Here is a 26,962-nt window from a genome sequence, read left to right on the forward strand (position 1 = left end):
GTAACTAAGATATCAAGGGCCACAGTATAAAACAAATTACTAGATGCTACATTCTCACTGCAAAGTTTTCTTTATCGCCTCCATACCACGAAATTAGGCAAAAAGAAAAGTGAAACACAAACTTGGTGATATAGTCAGAATTACATATAGGCAAGCTGAGAATTAGTTTGAATTTAGATGACAGTGCTACAGTGCTTAGAAGACTGGAAGCAGGTGCTGTACCTGAGATGAAAGCAATGAAAGCACAACTTCAAGATGAAAGCTGAGCCGATGAGAAGAGTTGGCTCAGCTTCAAGTGCCACAGTTCAGGACTTTCACGTCACAACCTTAAAAAATGGTGGTCTCATGCCTTCAAAATTTGTTTGTAAGCACAATTGTGGTACTAAAAAATGTCAAATAAAACTGATGGGGGTAAGGGGAAGGGAAAGACAAAATGAGCAGGGCAACAAAAGAATTTTCCCTCACTTTAAAATAAATTACTTAGGTTTTATGTGCTTAAACCTGGGATCATATTAACAAAGAGCATTTATCAGTAACATCCACAAATAATTTTGAATCAATTGATGTTATGTGTGACTCTGGAATTAAGTAGAGCTATTGTCCTAGGTAATCAATGGAGACATGTGTTTGACTAATAAGTACGCATGTACAATAAGGAAATAAAGAGAAGCCAGACAGAGGTCACTGCAACTAGACTCTGTTCATGGGTATGAAAGGCATACCAGATATGTTATAACTAAGATAAAAGATACGCTGGAAATACTTATTGGTGTTAATATGGACACCTGGCATTTAATAGTCTTCCTGCATGCCAATATAAACTGTGTCATTTTTCACTTGCTACAAGTTTTTAAAAGAAAATCACCCAAGCTTACACAAGATTCTACTTTCCTCCTTCCCTTCCCCCTTTGTGTAGGGTCAAAGTTGGCTTGAAAATAGCTTAGTTTCTAAAGTCCTTCAGAACTCTCAGTCTTTATTGGGGTGGGGAGACAGCCTGCTACGAGATTCCTGCAGGGATGCTATTGTTTGATGCCTTTCATGACTGCACTACTTTAAACTAAGCACAGCCCGTTCAGTGCTGAAGACTGTGTGAGACCTTTACTCTCACACTATTGAGCACTAATAGCGAAATGAAAGATAAAATGTATTCACATAAACAATAACTTGAGTAGCTATTAAGCATATTTTTCTAATTTCTGTGGTAACAAGAGCAGCATTACATTTAATAGAACAGGATTTCAAGAATATGCATTCCTACAAAATACCGTAAGATTTTATCTATAAATCATGAATTTCAAAGTATAGAAAAAGTAACATGACACAGTACAATACCGTTTTAGTACAATATTTTCTGTGTTTCATTCAACTTTCTCTTTTTCTGGGGGAGAAGGGAGAGATTTTTGGGTCAGATCCAGTGATCCCAGGTGTTACACCTGGTTCTACACTCAAGAATTACTTCTGGAGATGTTCAGGGAAACCATGAGATTCTGGGATCAAATCTGCAAAGGCATATACCCTTCCAACTGTACTAATACTCAGGCCCCACACTTTATTTCTAGGGATTTAATTCACCTTCAATGGCATTTCATATATTTAATGCTAAATAAATTTTTTAGGGCTATACCCTTATTACTCAGGGCTTACCTCTGACTCTCTGCTCAGAGATCACGTTAACAGAAGGCAGGCAAGCACCTTGCTCATTACACTATGTTGTTGACTTGGAAATAGTACGATTTTAAAAGCTAGACTAACTTGCTCTTGATATTAGTTCCATACCAGCTATATGGGAATGTCTTTCAAGTGAAAACACGTCAGTATTCATACCCAGTATAATTTATTCTTTGTGAAGATAATTCAGGGCATTCTGCTCTGAATTATATTTAAATCAACTGTAATAAGCCAACAGAAAGATCACACAGTGGTGTTGAATGTCAAATTTTAGCAGTCTCCAATTGAACATAAAATATGTAAGAAATGTATTTATCGTGCTTCACCCCAAATCAGACTGTATAAACCATACATCAAGTGAATACTCCAGAACAGAGGGGCTGGAGCAATAGCACAGCGGGTAGGGCGTTTGCCTTGCACGCGGCCGACCCGGGTTCCATTCCCAGCATCCCATATCGTCCCCTGAGCACTGCCAGGGGTAATTCCTGCGTGCAGAGCCAGGAGTAACCCTTGTGCATCGCTGGGTGTGATCCAAAAGGCAAAACAAACAAAAAACAAAAATAAAGAACAGAAAAAGAAATGTCAATAAAACTTTGAAGATGAGAAAATAGAGGGACAAGCAATAACTGACTTTTTTTTCAGACTTCTCCAATATACTAGGTCTAGAAGAGGAAGAACTTGGTAATAAAGTCAATTAATTCATAAAGAACCTTGTTAAAGTCAAAAACTGGACATAGCATTATGAAAGAAGCAGAGTTCAATGTGGATGAAATAGATGATTGGTTTAATGTCTTTACTATTAGTAATTACATGTGCTTTCTTACTGTTATATGCTTAGTTTATCTTGACTAATCACACATATTTGGTGATAGCCCTTCACTAACTCTACCAAATCTTGAATTCTTACTATATAAAGATATGAAACCAGAGAAGACTGGTCATGGGAATACCATGTAAAACATCTAATTTCATTAAGCAATAAAGACAATGAATGGGGGGAAGATATATACATACATTTAAGTTTATGCTGAAGGCTAAATTCTGTGTCTGAGCCTCCTTGGCTTTCAAAATACTGGCTGTGAGAATTACACCCACAGATGGAAGAACAGACACTTGTCTGGAGAGAATGATTGGCCTAACAACCTAAAGTTACTGATATTTATGTTACACAAGGATATTACAAGGTCCAGGAGAGTCTGGCAAGCTCCCCATGGCGTATTCATATGCCAAATATAGTAATAATGATGGGTCTCATTCTCCTGACCCTGAAAGAGCCTCTAATGCAGCACCATTCAGAAGGACAAGTAAAGAGAGGCTGCTAAAATCTCAGGGCTAGGATGAATGGAGATGTTACTGGGCCTGCTCAAGCAAATCGATAATCATTTGAGTGATAGTGATTACAAGGTCCTTATTCAATCATCCACAAAAAGAGTCACAAATCAACACTGGCTAGTCATTGCACAAACTTTCAATTTTCTTAGAGCATTCTTAAATAAAAAAAAAGAGATACTCAAAGTTTATAAGACATTTGGGAAAATTCCAACATGATAGTGATTAAAAGTAAAAAAAAAAAAAAGCAACGGGCAGAAATTCAGAAAACAAAGCAGAAGCAAAAGAAAAAAACAAAAACAAAACACAACTTAAAGATACAGCCAAGATGTTTCTCAGTGTTAGAGAACATGGGTTATCAAGTGTGAGACCCTGGGTTTGCCCCCACCACCCCCAGAATAAATAACAGCTAAAAGACAGTACTATAATATCCTTAGAAATAAAAAGATATTGAGATGAAGAGAGAGTACAGAGGTTAAAGAGCTTGCCTTATACATGGTGGACCCTAGATTGATCCCCTAAAAACTTCAGGAGGACTGCTAACTACAGGGTCAGGTACAAGCCAGAAGTACCAGCATATATGAGGCAATCTAAACACACACATACCCTTCAAAAAGATATTACACACCCATGTCAGAGCATGCCATGAAAATAGAACAGAGGAGGAAAGTTGTTAAAAATTTAAAAATTGATAGCTGTTCCCAAAAACATTCAAGAGAAAGGAGCTGGAGAGAGTATAGGGATTAGGCACCTGCCTTGAACAGCAGACCCTTGTGTGATCCCTGGCATTGAATATGGTTCCTTAAGCACATAACCAAGAGTGGCTCCTGAATTCAAAGAAACTAGACATTTCAATTAAAATGTACACTGGTGGAGGGATGGGTGTTCAATCATTGTATAGTCGAAACTCATGAAAGCTTTGTGACTGTATCTCACAGTTATTCAATTAAAAAAAAAAAAGTTTCTGGGAGGGGAAAACTGGACAGCTACTGGCAAAAAAATGAACTCAGACCTCTGTCTAATGCCTGGAATGAAAGTCAGATCAAAGTGGACTATTGACCTCAATATCAGACCTGAATCCATAAGGTACATGGAGGAAAATGTAGGCAGAACCTTCCATGACATTGAAGCTAAAGGCTTCTTTAAGGATGAAAACAGCACCAACCAAGCGAGTGGAAACAAACAAATGGGACTACATCAAACCAAGAATTTTCTGTGCCTCAAAAAAAACAGTTACCAAAATACAGAGTCCACCGAACGGGAAAAATTATTTATCAAATACCCAGCAGATAAGGTGTTAGTATCCAGGATATACAAGACATTGATAGAAAAATACAAGAAAAAAACCTCCAACCCCTTGAAAGAACAGGGAAAAGATATGAACAGAAACTTTCTCAAAAAAGAAACGTAAATGGCCAAAAGGCACATGAAAAAATGCCTTATATCTCTAATCATCAGGGAGATGCAAATAAAAACAACAATGAGATATCATCTTATACCACAGAGATTGGCACACATCGAAAAGAACAAGAACAATCAGTGCTGGCACGGATGCGGGGAGAAAGGGACTCTCTTTCATTGTTGGTGGGAATACTGATTGGTCCAACCTTTCTGGAAAACAATATGGGCATTCTTCAAAAAAACAGCAATTGAGCTTCCATCTGACACAGCAATACCAACTCTGGGAATATATCCCAGGGATGCAAAACACCACAGGTGCAATGACATCTGCACCTATATGTTCAATGGAGCACTGTTCACAATAGCCAGAATCTGGAAACAACCCTAGTGCCCAAGAACAGAGGACTGGATAAAGAAACTATGATATATCTACACATTGGGATACTATGTGGCTGTTAGGAAAGATGAACTCATAAAATATGCTAAGTGGATGGACACGAGAGTATCATAAGGGGAATGAGTCCGAAAGAGAGGGACAGACATAGAATGACTGCACTAATTTGTAGAATATAAAATAACATGAGACTAACACCCAAAGACAGAAGACAAGGGCCAGGAACATTGCTCCATAGTTGGAAGCCTGCCTCATGAGCTGGGGGAGAAGGCAGCTGGGAAAGAGAAGAACCACTAAGTCAATAATGGTTGCAGGGATCACTTGGGATGGGAGATGTGTGCTCAAAGTAGATAAAGGACCAAATATGATGGCCTCTCTGTATTTGTATTCCAAACCATAATGTCCATAAATAGAGAGTAAGAAGAAAATTGTCTGCCATAGAGGCAGAGGATGTGGTGGGGTAGGGGTGGCAGGAGATACTGGGGACCCTGGTGATGGAAAATGTACACTAGTGGAGGGATGGGTGTTCAATCATTTTATGACTGAAACTCAATCATGAAAGCTTTGTACTCTATCTCATAGTGAATCAATTAAAAAAAAAGTTTCTGGAAAAGACACAAAACTTAGAATTTTAAGGAAGGAAAAAAACCTACAAACTGTATAAAACCAGCAGACTGAGTCTATTAGCCTGCTTTCAGTCACACCTTAATCCCCATCAAAATGACAGTAAAGATATATTTTTTAAGTACATAAGTACAGTGAATGAGAAAATACAAAGCAATAAAATTTGGAATGAGGAAGCAAGTAACTGGCTGCCCAGAAGAAAAGTAAAGAAAACCAAGAAATAATTTGATTTTAATGCAGTACTCCCCTAAAGTAACACTTGGCTAAATAGAAGTCTTTAAAAAGAAAGATGGTCAAACCAACCAAACAGACGCAACTCAGAGCAACAACAGGAAGAACTCTTAAAACATCAAATAACACAAAAATATTGTAATCATAAAACAAGCAGCCAAGTAGATTTTATGATTAAGAGGAAGGTTTTAGGAGGGAACTTATTAAAACTCAAAGGTAAAGAGGGTCAAGGGATCAGCAATAGATTATGTGCCTTGCATGAATGAGGATGAGTGAGGGAGAGAGGAAGCTAAGCTGATGGTAACTTCTAGTATAAAAAATTAAAAAATACAAAAATACATGAGATTCAGAGAACCAGCCTAAAGTGATTCAATATCTGACTATCAAAACAACCACTCCAGAAACATAAAAAGGAAAAAAGAAAATCACAATAAAATTAAAAAAAGAAAATTTCTGTAAGTAAAGAACTATGTGTCTCTAATTTGGTTAAGTTCCAGCATAACCAGCATCAACCACATGCAAGGTAAGTGCCTTACCTCCGGTATTATCTCTCTGCCCAACCCCATACTCTTTAAATAACTGATGCAAAAAATCAAAGAAATACCTAAAAGACGTCATTATGGCTGCAATGTCAAACGAAGCTGCAATCTTTCATTATATTTTGCTTTTAAGAACATTTACCACTTTTTTGGGAAAAAGTTTTCAATAAAGAGCACATTAACAATAACAAAAATTCTCTAATGATCCAAAATCTTTTTCTAATCAGAGATTAGATCTAATGGTGTTAGTTGCAAAAACCAAATTTATACATTAGCATTAATGACGTTGGGAAGGATACATTGCAAAAGACAAAACAAGCAGGCACCAGACTAAGCTGATATTCATCTCTTGTGAGGGCTTCATGAAACTGTAGTAGACTTCAGTTACTAGATAAACAACTGTAGCAGCCACGGTGAAATCCACTAACCACTGATATTCTGGAAAGTAATGTAACGCTGAAAAAATAAATGTTATGACAGATTTTACTTAAACTTTCAGAAACAGCTTAGGAGGATTTTCTGATAATTGAAACAAGCTATATTTTTATTTGTTGATGTGACACATAAAAGTTTGCAAACATGAGACTCTCAAACGCAGGGAGCAAAGTGAGAATTTGAGCATCCCAAACTAAAGTTTAATACTTCATAAATTAAATAATTAAACCTGAAATGATTTTAAAAATTACCTAAACTGGTACTTTAAATGATTACAAAGTGAACTGAATTTTCTTAGATGATTAGCTATTTCATTTACGAAATTACAAATCAAGATTAAAAAAATAATCTAAGCTAGATAACAGCTTTAGGCTACTAATTTCATTCTACATTTCTTGTGAAAAGTTTAACTATTACTACTATTAACTACACTATCAGTGGATTGGTGATTTTGTAAATCAAATAATTCGCAAAATCTTAAAAGTTCTGCAGGTTAAAATAATAAGCAACTTTTTGTTCTTTCTTCTACTCCTATAAGCAAAGCTGGTAAAATCTTAACATCTACTAAAAAAGTCATACTCTTTCAAACAATTCCCTCTCTAAGTAATTACATTAAAATTAGCATTCTGCTAGTCAGTAACTCGGTCTCCCTCCCATCTCATATTCTGCCCAGAGTTTAATCCAAAATAGCAACGTCATTTTTGCAGAAGGCTTTCTAAAACTGTTGAAATAAATCACGTACATAAGATCTATTCCTATGTTTTCAATGGCACATATCAAACTGATCTACACTGCTATGGAAAAATTTCTATTGTAATATGCAATACTTGAGGATATTTAGAAAATCATATATTTGTAGAAAAAAAAGGAGGGGGGCAGAGGAGGTGGCAAACCTGGTGGGGTGCAGGGCTTACTTCTGGCTCTGTGTTTAGGGATTACTTCTGGTGGGCTGAGGTGATCATATGGGATGCTGGGGATTGAACTTGAGTCAGTAGCATACAAGACAAGCATCCTACTTACTGTATTTTGCTTAAAAATACCGAAAACTAATAAAACATTAACTCTATGAGGGTACATGAAAAATTCCTAATTTTGTTTATGATGTAAAAATTCTGTAACTACTTCCAGTTAATTTAACACTCAGGAAAAAAATAATTTAATATTGTGTGTGTGAATGGTGAGGGACCAAATAGTTACTAAAAGATTTATTCTAGAGTGGTTATAAGATACCCAATCCTTGATGACTTCACCTCCCTTTAAAATCATCTAGTTAGGTCATTCAAAATAACTTTGTGGAAGAAGGAAATAAAGGAAATTTTCTAGGGAAATGGAGGAAACTTCTTGGATTGATGGATGAAAAAGAATGGAGAGATTATGAGATCTTATTATATTTGCAATTTCTATTAATAACAAACAGTGTTTTTAACTCTTCATGTTTGCTCCACTCACACAGGCTCCTCCAGGGAAGTCAGAACAGAGAAGTGACATTTAAATATTAGTGTGTTCTTTAAGAGGATCTCATAAGGACAGATTGTTATTTCAAGATAGCTATTTATATGCCGCTAATACAACCAGCAAAAGTATAAATTATACTTAGCTATAAATTTAAACCAAGTATTGTATTTTTTTATTTTCAGTAAGATACATACATAATAATGGTAGGAAAATGGTACTCTTCTGAGTACCAAATAGCCACACACTCACTCCATTCACGAATGATTACAAAAAAAAAAAAAAGGGAAAAAAAGGGAAAAAAACCCACATGCACTCCATTCACAAAAAAAAAATTACAAAAATACAAATATCTTCGGGTTATTGTGATTATCTGGAATGTTTACTTATTATGTGGTCAGCTGTTAAAAATAGCACAATTTGCAATTAGTTGTCAAAACTGTCATATTGGGAGTTGGGGGTGTACCCAGACATATTCATAAACTTTGCCTGTATGAGGCCCTGGGTTTAATCCCAGGTACCAAGATATTTTAACGTAAAATGAAACAAAATAATAAATAAGCTGTATGCTAATGCCTTAATTTCCATTTTTAAAATACACTAAAACATGCCAAGTTCTCACTCACTGGCTAACTAACATATCTGGTATGTAACACTGGCCAAGCTATTTAACTCCTGTTTCTTTGGCGGGTGACGGGAAAGATGGTTGCTTTCGGGATGTGATGATTACTTACGTACCTCAAATAATTCTGAGGGGTTAAAATAAGAAAAGCACTTCATGACATTATTAATATATAATATATAAACAAGATATACTCAACTTCAAGCAATTATTGTTAATCCAGCTAATAAATTATTCAACAAATATTAACAGCAAAAATGACCAAAAAAACCTGAATTACAAAATTATGGAGAGCACACATATACACATATACACACACATTCATATTTGCTTATGTCTTATGAATACTTAGACAAGTAATTGTTGAGTGATAAATAAAAGAGAACTACTCCAAATGTCAAAGTACTTCCTATTTGTCCTAAATTTTGCATCAAAAATAAACTTTTAAAAAATGAAAATGACAACTAGTATTCAAATAGTTAAGAACAGATGACAATCTTAATGACAATTTATATTATTCCTCATTGCTAATTTTACTCTAGTAATTTTACTTTAGGACATTTTCCATAAACACACGATTTCTATATATACATTTATACTACTTTGCATTACAAAATAATGTATATGAGATATTAAATATATTAAGGTTTATCTGCAGATTAATTTACATCAAGAAGGCCCAATTCATATGAGGACTCTACAACATTACAAAACTGACATTTAAAAAATGTGACTTTAGCACTTCATTTATAAATTAGTAGATCTGATGCCCAGTGAAATATCAGAAACACTTAAACCTTTTTAAAAATACAAATTCCCAGCACGCATTCTAGATGCACTGAATCTCTAAGAATAGGTACAGGAATCTTTATTTTTATAAAGCTATTCAAGTGATTCTGATATAAAGCCAGGTCTGAACCCAGAGTTTTAAATGCCTTCTTTTTTCCCAACGGTTAAGATAATTTCAGATAAATCTAAATTCTAAAGTCATTATAGTTATTACACAATTATAAAAATACAGAGGAAAAAAACTATATGGCTTACTCAAAGATACAGAGTAAAAAAGTGAATCTCAAGTTTTCTGACTCCTAATCGAGTTCATTATTCTAAAATGACTTTGTTTTCTACTAAAAGTAAGCATAAAGCTGACTCACTATAAATATAGATAATTCAATACAAAACATACACGTGCTTTTCTGAAAGCAGCATTATAAACTATAGCAGAGTAGTATATAATGCCAAAAGCCCAAAATTTGAAATGAAACTATGATCTCAACATTAATAAAAACTGTGTAACAAGCTTGTATAATTTGCCCTCCTTTGAATAACAGAAAAACTAATGATTACTAGATTTTGAGCATTTAAATTCTTAAGTTCAAATTCTACATAATGCATTTGTTGATTAAAAAAAAAATCTGGCCAAAATAGGTAAAAGTATTTTTACTAGCATAATATAAAGCCGAGATTTACAGAACACTTTGCCAAAACTTCCCTTACCTAAAGCATCCACTTCTGTAACTGATTTTGTTTCTAGATGGAGATCAATATCCTTTGGAATGGTCAGTGGCTTATTTTCAATGTGACCATTATATTTCCTAAAAATCAGACAAGTGATACCAAAAGCAAGTTACCAACACTGTTTTTATTTAATACCCAAATCAAGCTAATTACAACATAGGGTTTAGTTTTCACAGGGAAAAAACAGAATTTTAAAAATTTTAATTAATATGAGGTAGATATTTTTAAAGGAATGCAAATACATGTGTAATCTTACATGAATATACAAATTATTTGGGAGTTACCTAAATTTTGAAATAAAAATCTTGACTGCCAACTTATCATTTCATCCCATTTCTCTTACTGCCTCTCATATATTTAAAGATAACAATACCTCTTCCTTTTTAGCACAATAGTAAAAGCAAATTTAAAAAATACAAATTTCCGGGGCCGGAGCGATAGCACAGCGGGTAGGGCGTTTGCCTTCCACGCGGCCGACCTGGGTTCAATCCCCGGCATCCCATATGGTCCCCCAAGCACTGCCAGGAGTAATTCCTGAGTGCAAAGCCAGGAGTAACCCCTGAGCATCGCTGGGTATGGCCCAAAAAAGCAAAAAAAAATAAATAAATAAAAATTAAATAAAATAAAAAATAAAAAATACAAATTTCCTTTGAAATACATATGAACACACACATATTGACCTTAAACAGACCTGTACTGTAAACAGTTTAAGAAATATATTAAAATATATGTGTATGAGAAAGTCAGATATCTGAAAGGCTAACCAGAAGTTTCTTTTATTAAGAATAAAGATAGAGAAAACCAACACAAAAAATTATAAGGTTCATCTAAATTTAACTACTTCCAAATTCAATTTTTAGAGACAAATAGAATAAAAATTAATTTGGCTGTTAGAATATAAACAAACAAGTTTGTATATAGTCTTCTTTTTTTTTTCGGGGGGAGAGCACCCAGAGATGCTCAGGGGTTACTCCCTGGCTCTACACTCAGGAGTTACTCCTGGTAGTGCTTGGAGAACCATATAGGATGCTGGTGATTGACCCCAGGTCAGCTGTATGCAAGGCAAATGCCCTACCTGCCATTCTATAGCTCAGACCCCATTGTATATATTCTTGAAAAAAGTGAAAACCCTGATAAAAAATTGATTCACATCAACAAATAGCTATTTCATAATATACAGGCTTTCTTGGGGTTAGGATGGGCTACCACCCCCCACTTCCCTGTTCTTCTGAAAGCCTCGACAGTCACATCCATACCCCATAGCTTCCACCCAACTGAAAAGCTACTCCAGCCTTACCAGCCAGATAAAAATACCAAATGCCCTGAACAAACACCATGACCTTTTAGCACCAGTATTTCAAACCATAATGTACAAAAGGAAAAGGAAAGAGAGAGAGAGAGCAAGGAGGAGTGGAGGGTGGAGGGTTGAGGGATGGTGGTGAAGAAAGAAGGGACATTGGTGGGAAATCTACACTGGTGGAGGGATAGGTGCTGGATCACTGTATGACTAAAACCCAATTATGAACAGCTTTGCGATGGTCTATCTCACAGATACCCTCTTTAAAAAATTTAAAAAATAAAAAGCATTTCATAGTAATTTGAGTGTTGCTAGTACATTCTTTTGTAAATATAAGGCACATAAATTGTAAAAATAAGATTGCTAACACATTTCATGTAAGAATTCAAATGTTTGGAGCCAAAGAGACAGTAAAAGAGTTAAGGAAGGGCTAGAGCGATAGCACAGCAAGTAGGGCATTTGCTTTGCACTCGGCAAACCCAGGTTCGATTCCCAGCATCCCAGATGGTCCCCGCAGCACCGCCAGAAATTAATTCCTGAGTGCATGAGGCAGAAGTAACCCCTGTGCATCGCTGGGTGTGACCCCTCCCCCCTCAAAAGTAAACATGACTAAATTCTACAAATGTTGAACACAATAGCCATGAATAGGTAAAGTGAAACAGTTAAAAGGGAAAATAGAAACGAAAAACTAACCTGAATTAAAATTTTGACTATGTGAACTTGAGAAATTTAACATTTCTTACCTATAGTTTTCTCAATAATAAAATGTCAATTAATAGCTGCTATAGGTCAAGGACTGTTGTACAGACAAAGTAAAATTAGAAATAAAATTGTTTTGAACATTATTTAGGTAGCAGTACTTTTATAAAAGAAGGTAACTTAACAAAAAAGGATGGATTACACCTAAAATTCCAATGTGCTTCAGTGCTTGTAATGAATGACAAGAAAAACAGAACAGTAGTAAAATTAGAAGTGAGAATATTGAAATTATTAATTTTATGCCAAATAATAATTTGTTCAAAGCACTGGCCTAGATTAACATTAATTTTTATGGTATGCATGAGATTCAGTGTTAATCTTTGACATTTAATATATTAATATCATAGTTTTAGTTTTAAAAGCTGAGAAAACTAAGGCCAACTCATAGAGGTTATTCCTGAGAAATCAATGAGGATCACTGAGCAGCACTTTTATTAGTAATCTTCACATATTAATATCCAGCAGCTAAAAAGGACCTATAAAGTAAATCATCACCATCATTATCATCATCATATTGATCCTCGATTTTCTCGAGCAGTCTCAGTAACGTCTCCAATAGTCCTAGCCCTGAGATTTTAGAAGCCTCTCTTTACTCGTCCTTCCCAACAGTGCCACATTGGAGGCTCTTTCAGGGTCAGGGGAATGAGACCCATCATTGTTATTCGTTTTGACATATGAATACGCCATGGGGAGCTTGCCAGGATCTCCCATGCAGGGGGGGGGGGAGTAAATAATTAGGAAAAAGAGGACAATATGGCAAATTTGCTAGGTGGAGTAAGACCTAGAGAAGAACCCTTGACAACTGATACCTGTGTATGAGTAAACACATGACTGACAAATGTTAGTATTAAATATTAATATGGCTATGTGGCTTTCCTAATTCAAACATAAAGAATAAAGTTAACTATCCTTTAAGTGAATCACTTTTATGTGCTTACCTATAATACTACCACAACTTAAAGGATGATTAATATATCATTTTATACCATGGACTCCATCAAATTTATCAACAGCTTACAACATAAATGGTAAATTTTCCTTTGACATTAAACAAATATATTTCTATACAATAATTCTGTCAAATATTTAACTCTTTATAACGTAATATGCAAAGGAAAATGACTTACCTGTCTTTTTTGCTTTTCCCTTTTTGCTGCTTTCCAGCAAGAATTCTTAATTCTTCTTCTGTAGGATGTTGATACCATCTCAAACTAAGAGTTGAAAAAATCCATTAAAACAAAGCAACTAAAGTGCATGAATATTAATTTATTCTACAATTATTTCCCAAATTCCTCCTTATGGCAATATTGAAGGTAAAAATGGATGGAAAGTTTCCATCTGAAACATACCAGTTTAAGCTTTAAAAGGGTTTAGATTTAAATCCAATACTATTTATTAAGCACTTACTAAATGCCAAATCCTGTACAGCTGTTCATTTGTGAGTTTTTTCTTAAAACTGGCACTGTATTAGTATATATTAAAATATAGGATTACTATTAAAAATAAATGGGCCAGGGAGAGAGTACAGGGATTGAGGAACATGCTTTGCATGCACAGGACTTGGTTGGATCTCCTGCAACACAAGGTCCCCACAGCAGTATGGCACTGGTGGCCCCTGGCACAGGTCCAATCAGCATCGAATCCTGTAACCCTTGCATTGACCCATCAGGCCAGTTTGACTGTCATCAGGAGTGGCCTCTGGGTCCACTATTACTTTGGCAATCTCCTCGACTACCACCACCCTGCCCTGCACACACAGAGGCACCCACATAGAGGCACACACACGCACACACACACACACACACACATTCACTCTTAAAAAGAAAATGGAATGAACTCTACAGGTGAACCTACAGAAACATATTATAACTGTTAGAATTCTCTAACCATTCTTTTACACAGAAGGATCCAAGCTGTCTTAAAAAGAAGTCTTCAAATGTACTTAAAATTACAAGACTGGGCTGGAGAGGGTGGGGCGTTTGCCTTGCGCACGGCCGACCCGGGTTCTAATCCCAGCATCCCATATGGTCCCCAGAAGTAATTCCTGAGTGAAGAGCCAGGAGTAACCCCTGTGCATCGCCGGGTGTGACCCAAAAACCAAACAAAAATTACAAGACTTTGCTTCAGTTTGCTATCTTAGTCTCCTGGAGAATTCTGAAACTTTGCTGAAAATTGAAGAAAACCTTGCTATTTATAAAATCCTTTACTCTAACTATATTTAACCCACTTCAGGGAAGGCTCCAACAACTAAATATATTCACCTCAATCACACAATCCAAACATCCAAACAAATAATTCTTAACTCCCTAACAATCACCTTCGCAATCTAAACTTCCTGTGTCGCTTTAAGTTATGTACCAGGCATCTAAATTGGGTATTCAGATTTTATTTTCAATATGCCCTCTCCACATTATGATTAATCTGTTCTCTAAACCTTAAATAGTATAAACTCTGCCTCCCTACCTCTAACAATAGTGAGATTTCTGACTACTTTCCCTACCATTGGGACATCTCTTCAAAAGCATTCCATTAGCATCTCTATTCCATACTGCAAATCTCTCAAGGCATATGCGTATTTGAAACCTTTCCAAAGATTTCTCAAAAGGTAAAACAATGACTAAGGCAGCAAGTGAGCACCTTGATCATGTTCCTATTGTTATAAGGTAGAAATAGACCTAATATGGCCAGAACTTTTAATTTTTCAATTATTAAAAAAATCTTACATTACTTCAATATTTTAGTTCAATAAGGTATTTCAGTATTGAAATATTGAAATCAGTATTGAAACTGATTTCATTCAAACAAAACAACTTATTTCATGGAATTATTTTTTAAAAAATCAATGGTACTAATGTCAATCTAATAGTTAAGATCTTCCACAAAATAATGTGTTTGTGGGGGTGGGAAGAATTGAAGGGGTCTAGAGATTAGAGAAATCTGACCATCTGTATTAACTATGAGTACACAGGATTTCCTTATAATCATTATCTATTCATTATACTATTGTTTATTCTGCTTGAAAACTTTCAAAGTTAAAACACATATTACAAGGCCTAAACATGTACATAACTGTGATCTAGTACCCATAGCCTTTCATGAACTGACCACTATTTCTCCAGCCTGTTTTAACAATCCCCCTCCCCAATACCAGACATATTCTTCTTTAAGTAGCATGGATTAAAGAGTTTAACAATAGTAGAACAGAAAATTCATAATTTTTAAATGAGAACTTTAAAATATTTTTTGGAAAATTTTTCTAGACTCAGAACTGTTCTAACTCCTAATCTGAATCTTGAACCCCTTTTGAAAATGTGAAATTTTATTGCCATTTTATTCCACATACTTTTTTATATCTTGGTATGTCTTAGCATTCTTACTCTCTACTTTAAAAAAAAAAAAAATCAATGTTCCTAGCTGACAAACTCCTATTTAACTTTATCACATATAAAGCAATCTTACTAGAGTGTTCGTTTCTAGTTCATAGAAAAGAACTTAAATTTGCTAGAAATGTTCTGGATAAGAAGGTAGTTTTATTATATCAATGGGAGAAATTTTAGTAGTCCTCCCAATTATCATAAAAATGGAGACTAGTCATCAGAAATATAAATCAAGATGAGAGTAGAATTGAGGCTTCTATGGGAAGGGAAAGGGCTAGAGACAGACCGATCATGTGGCTTTTGATTTTAAATCATACCTAGGTGATGAAATTCCATAAAACCTCTGGATACTAAAGCTTATGTTGACTTTATAGCAATGGAAATCACAAGCTCTTCCCCAAATCTTCTCTTACATGTATCATTTATATAATGAAACCTAATCTCAAGTACAGCACTTTTCTTGAGTTCCTATCATTCTACTGAACTATAGAACCCAAAGTGGTTGCTAGAAACCAGTGAGTCAGAAGCATGAGAGGTCTGGGAATCCCAAGAACTTGCACTTGTCACAGGTAGCCAGGACATTATTGTGAAGGATTTTTATCTTTTTTTTCTTTTTTGGGTCACACCCGGCGATGCACAGGGGTTACTCCTGGCTCTGCACTCAGGAATTACTCCTGGCAGTGCTCAGGGGACCATATGGGATGCTGAGATTTGAACCTGGGTCGGCCGCGTGCAAGGCAAACGCCCTACCCGCTATGCTTATCACTCCAGCCCCGGATTTTTATCTTCAATCTATAGGGTCTGTATCAATTCTGAGCAGGTAGATAATGTAAAAATTAAACTGCATTGGTTATCAGACTAGATGGATTAAAATGAGACATTATCCTAACTGAGAGGTTTCTTGAGTTCAAAAATTTATGTATTTATTTTTGGCCACACCAGCAGTGCTCAGGAATCACTCCTGAAGAGACTCAAGAGAGCTTATGTGGTGGGCTGGAGTGATAGCACAGCGGGTAGGGCATTTGCCTTGCACGAGGCCGACCCGGGTTCAAATCCCAGCATCCCATATGGTCCCCTGAGCACCGCCAGGGGTGATTCCTGAGTGCATGAGCCAGGAGTAACCCCTGTGCATCGCCGGGTGTGACCCAAAAAGCAAAAAAAAAAGAGAGCGAGCTTATGTGGAGCCAAAGGATAAAGCCCAGGTCAGCCACACGCAAGGCAAGTGCCCTACATACTGTACTATCACGCTGGCCATGTGAGTTCAAACTTTTATGATTCACATTTTTTAGTCTACTTCAAAACTAGTATAGCTACTGGCATAGAGAAGTGCTCATAAGAATCACAAAGTAAACTCAACAATCTCCTTTAGATTTCAAGATTTTAAAATACTCCAGTCCTCCAAAATCCCTAAATTATAATTAACATGGATGAGGAAAAGCTTCCTGAAATTTTGAATGAAGTCCAGAATTTTTTTCTGTGTGTGTGTGTGCACGCACGCGCATGCCACACCCAGCAGTTCTCAGGGGTTACTTATAGCTTTGCACTCAGAAATCACTCCTGGCAGGCTTGAGGGACTGTATGGGATGCCGGGAATTTAATCTGTGTCAATTGAACCTGCATACAAGGCAAGCACCTTAACTGCTGTACTATCTTCTCCAGACCCTGAAGTCCAGAATTTTAACTTACAGTCACTGTTTCTTATTTGCAGTCATATTCTAGTCTTTATAAACAACAAACTACTACTCATTGGGGAAATACAAGGTTTTACTCCTAAGGGAAATAGCGTGAGGTTCCTGAGAGCCTCCGGTTTTTCAATACTAATCAATACTGAACTGTTTTATATGTTTTTATTTGAAGATACTTGAATGCATTGTGGCTGGAACGAATGTATACTGTTTATTTGAACTGTTTATCATGAACACTGAATTCATGAGCAGCTGTACTATAATTCATGCCTGAACAAAGTTTATCTAATATTTGTAATCTTAAATCAAGTATTCTCCTGATTTTACTGATTCTGTAAGTCATTATGGCAAATTTTCTCCAAAGGCACATCACAGATAGCTTTCTGTATATAGGAACAGTATATTGCACTTTAATGCTACTTGGAGATCACCTTAAATAGCTTAATGTAGTCCCATTTGTTGATCTCTGTTTTTACTAGATTGCTTAGTTCCGTGTCACCTTTGAAGATACCCTTATTTTCAATATCGTGGAGGGTTTCGCCGACCTTGTCTTCAATGTACCTTATGGTTTGTGGTCTAATGTTGAGGTCTTTAATCCATTTTGATCTGACTTTTGTGCATGGTGTCAGGTCAAGGTCTAAACCCATTTTTTTGCATGTGGTTGTCCAGTTGTGCCAGCACCATTTGTTAAAGAGGCTTTCCTTGCTCCACTTCACTTCTCTTGCTCCCTTATCAAAGATTAGATGGTCATACATTTGGGGTTGTGTGTAGGGATATTCCACCCTGTTCCATTGGTCTACGGCTCTGCCTTTGTTCCAGTACCATGCTGTTTTAATTGTTACTGCTTTGTAGTAAAGTTTGAGGTTGGGGATGGTGATGCCTCCCATCATCTTTTTCCCAAGAATTGTTTTAGCTATCCTTGGACGTTTGTTATTCCATATGAATTTTAGGATTGCTTGATCCATTTCTTTGAAGAATGTCATGGGTATATTTATAGGGATCGCATTGAATCTGTATAATGCTTTAGGGAGTATTGCCATTTTGACAACATTGATTCTCCCTATCCACGAGCAGGGTATATGTTTCCATTTCCTCATGTCCTCTTTGATTTCATGGAGTAGCGTTATGTAGTTTTCTTTGTAAAGGTCTTTTACTTCCTTGGTTAAGCTGATTCCGAGGTACCTGATTTTCTGGGGCACGATTGTGAATGGGATTGCTTTTTTCATGTCCCTTTCCTCTGCCTCATTGTTTGCATATACGAAGGCCATGGATTTTTGGGTATTGATTTTGTAGCCTGCAACTTTACTGTATAAGTCTATTGTTTCTAAGAGTTTCTTAGTAGAGGTTTTAGGCTTCTCTAGATATAGTATCATGTCGTCTGCAAATAGTGAGAGTTTGATTTCTTCCCTTCCTATCTGGATGCCCTTAATCTCTTTTTCTTGTCTAATAGCTATCGCAAGTACTTCCAGTACTATATTGAAGAGGAGTGGTGAGAGTGGGCATCCTTGTCTTGTGCCTGATCTCAGAGGAAAGGCCCTTAGTTTTTCCCCGTTGAGGATAATGCTTGCCATAGGCTTGTGATAGATGGCTTCGACTATCTTGAGGAAAGTTCCTCCAAACCCCATTTTGGCAAGGGTTTTCATCATGAAAGGATGTTGGATCTTGTCAAATGCTTTCTCTGCATCTATTGATATGATCATATGGTTTTTATCTTTCCTTTTGTTGATATGCTGGATTATGTTGATTGATTTCCGAATGTTAAACCATCCTTGCATCCCTGGGATGAATCCCACTTGGTCGTGGTGTATGATCTTTTTGATGAGTTGTTGGATCCTATTTGCTAGTATTTTGTTGAGGATCTTCGCATCGGTGTTCATCAGGGAAATTGGTCTGTAATTTTCTTTCTTAGTGGTGTCTTTGTTTGCTTTTGGTATTAGGGAGATATGTGCTTCATAGAAACTGTTTGGGAGAGTTCCTGTTTTTTCAATTTCCTGGAAAAGTTTGAGGAAAACAGGCAATAGGTCTTCTTTAAATGTTTGGAAGAATTCGCCAGTGAAACCATCTGGGCCTGGGCTTTTGTTTTTGGGGAGGTTTTTGATTACCGTTTCAATTTCCTTAACATTGATGGGTCTATTCAGGTATTCCAGGTCTTCTTTCTTCAGTCTTGGGAGATTGTAGGAATCAAGGAATCCATCCATTTCTTTTAGGTTCTCCTTTTTTGTGGCGTAAAGACTTTCAAAGTAGTCTCTAATGATCTTTTGAATCTCACTGGTTTCTGTTATGATGTCCCCCTTTTCATTTCTGATTCGATTTATTAGAGTTTTCTCTCTTTCTTTCTTTGTGAGACTTGCTAGCGGTTTATCAATCTTATTTATTTTCTCAAAGAACCAACTCTTTGTTTCATTGATCTTTCGGATTGTTTTTTTGGTTTCGATGTCATTAATTTCTGCTCTAATTTTTATTATTTCTTTCCTTCGGTCTGGTTTGGGGTCCTTTTTCTGGTCCTTTTCTAGGGTCTTGAGTTGTAAAGTCAAGCTATCTATGTGGGTCCTTTCTTCCTTCCTGAGGAATGCTTGGAGGGCTATAAATTTTCCCCTTAACACGGCTTTAGCTGCGTCCCATAGGTTTTGGTAGCTCGTGTCTTCATTCTCATTTGTTTCTAAGTATCTTTTGATTTCTTCCTTGATTTCCTTCTTGACCCACTCATTGTTCAACATGGAATTGTTTAATTTCCAGGTGTTTGATTTGATTTTCCGTATTTGTGGGTGGTTAGCTTCTATCTTCAGCGCATCGTGGTCTGAAAAGATGGTTGATACAATTTCTATTTTTCTGATTCTATTGAGGTATGTTCTGGGGCCCAGTACATGGTCTATTTTTGAAAATGTTCCATGTGCACTGGAAAAGAATGTGTATTCTTTCTTTTTGGGGTGTAAGGCCCTGTATAGGTCTATTAGGCCTCTCTCTTCAATTTCTTCATTCAGGGTCAGTGTTTCCTTGTTGAGTTTTGTTCTTGTGGATCTATCTAGAGGAGATCACCTTAAATAGCAAAACCACCAACAAGAAGCAAAAAATGTGGAATATCTGACACAGCTGGGGAAAAAACAACAACAAAAATACTTGCTTACAAAGAGTAAGAAGAAACAAAAAAGGCTTCAGCTTAGAACATGGGGTGAGAGGAAACAAAAAAGGCTTTAGCTTAGAACATGGGGTATCAGGCACTCAAATTTTTTGCCACTGCACACATTAATAAATGACCTCAAAACTACTGCAAGTATACAGATATGAGGGTTACAAATAAATTGAAGTAAAGCAAATACAGAATACACAAATAATATGGAGTTAATGCATAACAGAAAAACACTAAAATAGCTTACATAGCTCATCTAAAAAGACAAACATTGGTTGCTTAAGATTTTCAGATAAGTAACCAGTAGAGGTAATTTTAGTATAGAAAAAAGTTTACATTTAGAGTTATGTAATACTTTTTTGATATATAGAAATCTTCTTCTAGGGACCAATTTTCTTTTGAAACATACCTAAATTGTCTAATCTTGTTTTGCAAACCCATTTTTCTAAAATAGATTGCTTTTATTGTAGTTCTCACTGGACAACTCAAGTCATCTTTATTAGTAACAATTATAGCTACACTTGGAGGTCACTTTAAATAGCAACCAAATTCAAAGCTGCAACCTAAGTGTGTTGGATGCTTTTAGAACTACTTATTTTAGTCTGTTACTCATCTACACATCTATTTATTTACTCATTCATTCATCCATTTATCAACCTTAATGGAGCATATGATTAGGTACTCTGCTAGGTAATGGACATACAATCATATACAATAAAGTCAATGGTCCTACTTTCTTGATATTTATATTCTTATTAGTGCAGAATTTAACAGGCACCAGGAATGGTATAAATTGTTATTAAAATAAGTACCAAGTGGTGAGAAGCAGATATACAAGTCTTAGGAATTAGATGAGGTAATGTTCCAGAGATGAAAGGATTAGTACAGAAGAAAAAGCATTCCAGGCAAAGAACAGGACTTTTCAGAAGCACAAGAAAGGGGATAGTGGGTGGGGGTGAAGGGGAGGCACTACTCAAAAGGTCAGTGAAGCAGTACTACCACATGCAAAGAGAAACATGGGAGAGACCGAAAAATAAGAGGGGTCAGAGAGATAGTATGTCAAGTAAGGCACTTGCCTTACACTCGGCTGACCCATATTCAATCCCCAGCACCACATATAGACCTCCTAAAACCACCAGGAGTGATCTATGACCACAGAATCAGGACTAAGTCCTGAGCACTACCAGGTATGCCCCAGAATAGATCATACAAAGCTTTGTGGGTTTTAGTATGAAGTTTATAATGGTCTAAAAGCAGGTAGAGAAATTTAATCTGAATTATAATTTAAGCCCTCTTTATATGGTCTGTGAATCAGAGAGGCAAGAATAGCAGATACCTATTTTGAATGTCAAAGCAACATGTTTTGCTAATGAACTAAAGGTTAGGATTTGAAAAAAAGGTAAGAAATAAGAAGTTGTATCTACATTTCTCACTTGCAAGAGATGGTACGTTTTCTGAGATACAGTAGAAGAGCAAGAGAAATCAAAATTTTAAACATGCTAGTTTTTCTTAAGGGCCTAACGGATATCAAGGCAGATCAACTGTTAAAGAATCTCTAAGTTCAGAGACAATTTGGAGTCATCACATAATTATAATACTTAAATCCTTAGCAATTAAGATCACAAAAGGAGAAAATAAAGCATAGTAGAAAGTGAAATAGCTAATTAAAAAATGAGAAAACATGCTTTATGAAAATAATCCATGCTAATAAATTGGAAGTAATGAGAAAAATATGAAAATAGGCCTAAGCTAACAGTTATGAAAGAGATTTTGGTTTTAGAGGAAAGACGGGTTGTAATTCTGATTTGATTGGTTGTGGTTACTTTTAATGGAAGTTCTTAAAATATATATAGTTACATACAGGTGTGTGTGTTCAACTATATATATGTGAATGTGTGGATATACACATAGACAGGCACAAACATAATATATGCTAACAAGAATCCCTCAAAATTAAGTAATTAATGGCATAACAGAGAAGCAATGTTCAATGAAACTGTCTAGATAAAGGCTGGAAGAGATGGGGTACAGAGCACAAATACAGGAACCGGGCACAGACAGACAAAACACTTCCTTCATGGCACAAAACTATATAACATGAGGTGTCATGTCTTACTAGAGTTGTAGACTTGATTGTGTGAAGATAACAGTGACAGTCCCTGGTTTCAATAACTCTGAGTGAGGACAAGGCAGGCAAGCACTGGAGGAAAAATAAAACCTAAACAGCAAGGAACGGCCACTTAAGCTCTGAGACTACAAATTCAAAGTCTGTACAGACAGTAACATCAATTTCTTCAATAATTAGTGTGCACAGCATGATTCCATTCCATATCATTCCCATTCACCGTACTTCCAGTCTCAAATACAAAAATTTTCTGCCTTTATTATAAATTAGTATGTCTGTCTTGGTAAAGTACCTCTACAACCTTCTAGCAACTGCTATACTGAGCCCTTCTAATATGAACTTGGAAAATGTCTAAAAGTTTATTAGGCATTAGAATCAATTTAGTAAGTAATAATAATTGCTATAAAAACACAAGAAAAAATGTTTTATGCTACCAAGATAGACAAAAGGCACATGCAATATAGTCACAACCATGCAATATAATCACAACCAAAGGAAAAAATGAAAAAATGAAAAGATTAGAAATTACGTGTACAGTGATTGTCCTTTGCTGATAAGAATAAAAATAACTTTTCTCTTTTGTAATTTACATCTTTTCTACACCACAGTATTGTTTGCAGTAGAAAAAAATTAATTAAATAAGATGTATTGACAGGATACCAACCAAAAAACTGAACCTCTTATATTTAAATGTATTAATTTCAGCGTACTTTATGACATTTACCCCCCCCACTTTTTTTTGCTTTTGGGTCACACCCAGCAATGCTCAGGGGTTACTCCTGGCTCTGGACTCAAGAATTACTCCTGGCGGTGCTTGGAGGTCCATATGGGATGCCGGGGATTGAACCTGGGTGGGCTGCATGCAAGGCAAATGCCCTACCCGATGTATACTATTGCTCTGGCCTGACATTTACCTTTCTTTCCCCCTATTTTCACTGGTTCTGATTGCCAACACAGTCTAAAGTAATAAAGTCAACATTATTTTATATGCCACTAAATTGCACTGTCATCCCGTTGCTCATCAATTTGTTCGAGCGGGCACCAGTAATGTCTCTCATTGAGACTTATTGTTACTGTTTTTGGCATATCCAAAAACAGTACGGGTAGCTTGCCAGGCTCTGCCGTGCGGGCTCCATACTCTCAGTAGCTTGCCAGGCTCTCCGAGAGGGGCGGAGGAATCGAACACGGGTCAGCCGAGTGAAAGGCGAATGCCCAACTGCTGTGCTATTGCTCCAGCCCACTAAATTACAAAAATAGTTAAAATTTCAAAAATTTAGAATGGAAACTTAACAATGAACAAATACAGAAAAGCTTAATATTATGCAAGTTAACAAAGCTTTTAGTATATAAATAATTGTACATCACTGTTTCAAGGTATGTAACAGAAGTCACCATAGCTAATTTGTTTCCATTCTAAATCTCCAAAATTTGACAAAAAGGAAAAAAAAAAGGAAAAGCAAAGAGCAGTTAAAACACATAAAGTTCCTTAATACATATAGTTAAATTCCTTTTGTTATAGACAATTGCGCCTTCCTCATTCACTGGAAATTTTACTAGAATATACCAGGATGTTCTGGAACTGGAAGTTAAGAAAGCTAAGGCAAGGAGAACAAGGACTCAGGCATTCCATAAGAGGAGTAGCTGAAGGTTTAAACCTTTCCCTTAGGTCATAGGTCCCACCTACTGTGCATTTGAATAACAGGTTTCTTTCACCAAAGGGAACTTGCAATTCTTAGATCAGGCAACATGCAAAAAAGACCAGGCAAAAAGAATTAAACAATCGAATGTGAAGGTACAGTAACACCCTCTTTACCCAAAGTAGGATGAAACAAATCAGAATTGGACATAATGTATTTTCAATGAGGGACATATGAAGGGAAAGAGCAGACCAAAGGAAGACCAAAGAGAGAGCCTAAGGGGATAAAGGGATAGAGAAAAATGCAGAAGGTTTGAGCTGAACAATCAGGAAAATGGAAAGCAGGTTCAGCAAAGAAACTATTACAGAGATGAAGCAAAATCCTACTCATCATGCAAAACCCACTATTCAAATGTACAAAGAATGTAACCTATCACTTACCTCTCCATGAAAAGAGGAGCCAAGCAAACTTCAAAACAAAAAGGAACTTTAATTACAATAGAAAGTATACTTTGGCTAAAAATCAGTGGTATGCTGGACAAAGAACTAACATCTTCAGACAATCTGGGCAACCTTTAGAACAAGTTTTCTTTATGTTAAGCAGTTCATGCTAATGGTAAGAGAAATCAATGTCCCATGCTTTTTTTTCTTCCTTCTGTTTAGGGAAGGTGGGTAGACTAGAGAATCAAAACACTAGATTCTTTCAGAGTTGAGTCTCTCAAGGTCAGGAATATATGTTCACAGGTTGTGTGCAGAAGAGATCTTGGTAATTAAGTTCTTGTAAAATAGAAGTCCTTTCGAGAAAATCTGTCTTATTAAAAACAGGCACAGCGAGCTGGGCGACAGAGGCTCCGAGCTGGCACTATAGCCCAGTTCATGCACAACCTCACGGAGAAGGCCCCAGAGCTCATCAGCACTGCTGTGACTTACTCGAAGCCTCGATTTGCCACATTTCTCCAGTATGCCAAGGTTGAGCTGATTCCTCCAACCCCTGCTGAGATCCCAACAGCTATTCAAAGCTTGAAAAAAATAATCAACAGTGCTAAGACAGGGAGCTTCAGGCATCTCACAGTGAAGGAAGCTCTGCTGAATGTGGTTCTATGTTGGCGAGATCATTGGGAAGCGTGGCCTCATTGGCTATAATGTCTGAAGACCAATGAACAGCTGGTTCACTTGAGTGTTCTTAGATCATGTGTGGTCAAACTGATATTTGAATAAAACGATGTGTAAAAAAAAAACAGGCACAGAAAAGAAGAACCAAGTAACATTTCTAGAAAAAATATTTTTCTATTAAGATACTAGAAATGTAAAACATAATTTGGTGATGTGGAAAAATTTAATCTCAAGTGGTGAGATGAGAGTCTAATTTGAAAAATAAGTATTTCTTCATAATTAGCATATTTTTTGGTATTAAAAATAACTGATGTGCCTTATAATTTAGTTTATAATAAAAGGTGGTCACATTAACATAGTAGCACTATAGCATGTCGTCCTGTTGTTCATCGATTTGCTTGAGCAGGCACCAGTAACGTCTCCATTGTGAAATTTGATATTCTTTTTGGCATATCGAATACACCATGGGTAGCTTGCCAGGCTCTGCCATGCGGGTGGGATACTCTCGGTAGCTTGCCGGGCTCTCTGAGAAGGATTGAGGAATCGAACCCTGGTCAGCCACGTGCAAGGTAAACACCCTACCCGCTGTGCTACTGCTCCAGCCCCTAAGAAAAACAAGGTCAAAAAAAAATATTCTTACATAAAGAAGTTACGCTGCCAACTGCCAACAGAACTCAGCGATTGCAGAAAAGCTGGTCTCCACCAGATTCAAAACTCCATTGCTGGAGCTTGTGCAAATTGATGAATAGCCAGTCATAAATCAAATAAATACTAAACTGTGTAGCAAACTTGCAGGGTTAGCCTCAAGCTTTGCTCAGTATGTGAATGGGAGTAAAATTAAAATTTGTTCTTTAATTTGTGACTACGCAGATGATATCACCTATCAGAAAAGGACCAGACATTAGTCCTTTCACTAAAATAAAAACTACATTTACCAGTTTCTCCAGTCCTTTGGCTGTAACTAGTGGGTAGTTATGCATGGGTAGAAGTGATATATCTAATTCTAAGCCTGATCCCTAGATTCTCCAGAATGATTTATAGCCCAATTGCTAATTGGCACAGATCTATTGGCACAGCAGCAGCTCAGACTACTGCAAGGAAGCAGGAAAAACAGGAGACAGAGACTAGAATCCCCAAGTCACCACTTAAAGGTTAGTTGAATCCTTGAAACAGCACTTTGTGAAGGATCTACCTGGACAGTTGCCCAATCACTCTTTGATTACCCCATTTGACCCTGATGATACCTGTTCAGAGGAAACTAAAAGACAATCTTATAAAATTAGAATACAATTCTCTGAGGTCATATTATACCTCAACCCATTTCCTTTCCCACTGAGCTCAGACTGTGGAGATACAAATGAAATGAACAGAAATAAGAATTTCATCAAAATGAATTTTTTATAACTTAGTAAATAAAATAGAACAAAATAAACCTAGGTAATTTTTCCTTTTTAAAAATTAGGTATCTACAATACAAATGGCAATACAGTCTTCATCATAACAGAACTTAAAATAGGCAACGTTCTTATATGCAAAAAAATAAACAGGATGCTAATCTACAAGCAAAAATTACATATTCCTTCCAGGAATCTACTTATTCAAAAACTGGCAAGCTTACTCATTAATTAAG

At 36.3% G+C, this 26,962-nt stretch overlaps 1 protein-coding gene and 1 pseudogene across 5 annotated transcripts in view; one reads left to right on the top strand and one right to left on the bottom strand.

Annotated features, from left to right (window-relative positions):
* The window catches only part of TMEM161B (transmembrane protein 161B), a 78,061-nt gene that overhangs the window by 24,402 nt on the left and 26,697 nt on the right, over positions 1 to 26,962 (bottom strand). For 2 of the 5 annotated variants that reach the window (XM_004613066.2, XM_055137281.1), the window contains 3 exons: positions 13,397 to 13,480; positions 10,193 to 10,290; positions 6,486 to 6,642 (listed from right to left, as the gene is read on the bottom strand). In XM_004613066.2, coding sequence (XP_004613123.2) covers positions 6,486 to 6,642; positions 10,193 to 10,290; positions 13,397 to 13,480 — 339 coding nt within the window. Of the gene's footprint in view, positions 1 to 6,485; positions 6,643 to 10,192; positions 10,291 to 13,396; positions 13,481 to 24,660; positions 24,686 to 26,962 lie in introns of those variants that run through there. The other 3 variants (XM_055137280.1, XM_055137283.1, XM_055137284.1) reach the window with 3 other exon arrangements.
* On the top strand, positions 24,827 to 25,457 carry LOC129400833 (ATP synthase subunit g, mitochondrial-like; annotated as a pseudogene).

This window comes from Sorex araneus, chromosome 1, assembly GCF_027595985.1.
Source record: "Sorex araneus isolate mSorAra2 chromosome 1, mSorAra2.pri, whole genome shotgun sequence".
Taxonomy (NCBI): Eukaryota; Metazoa; Chordata; class Mammalia; order Eulipotyphla; family Soricidae; genus Sorex; species Sorex araneus.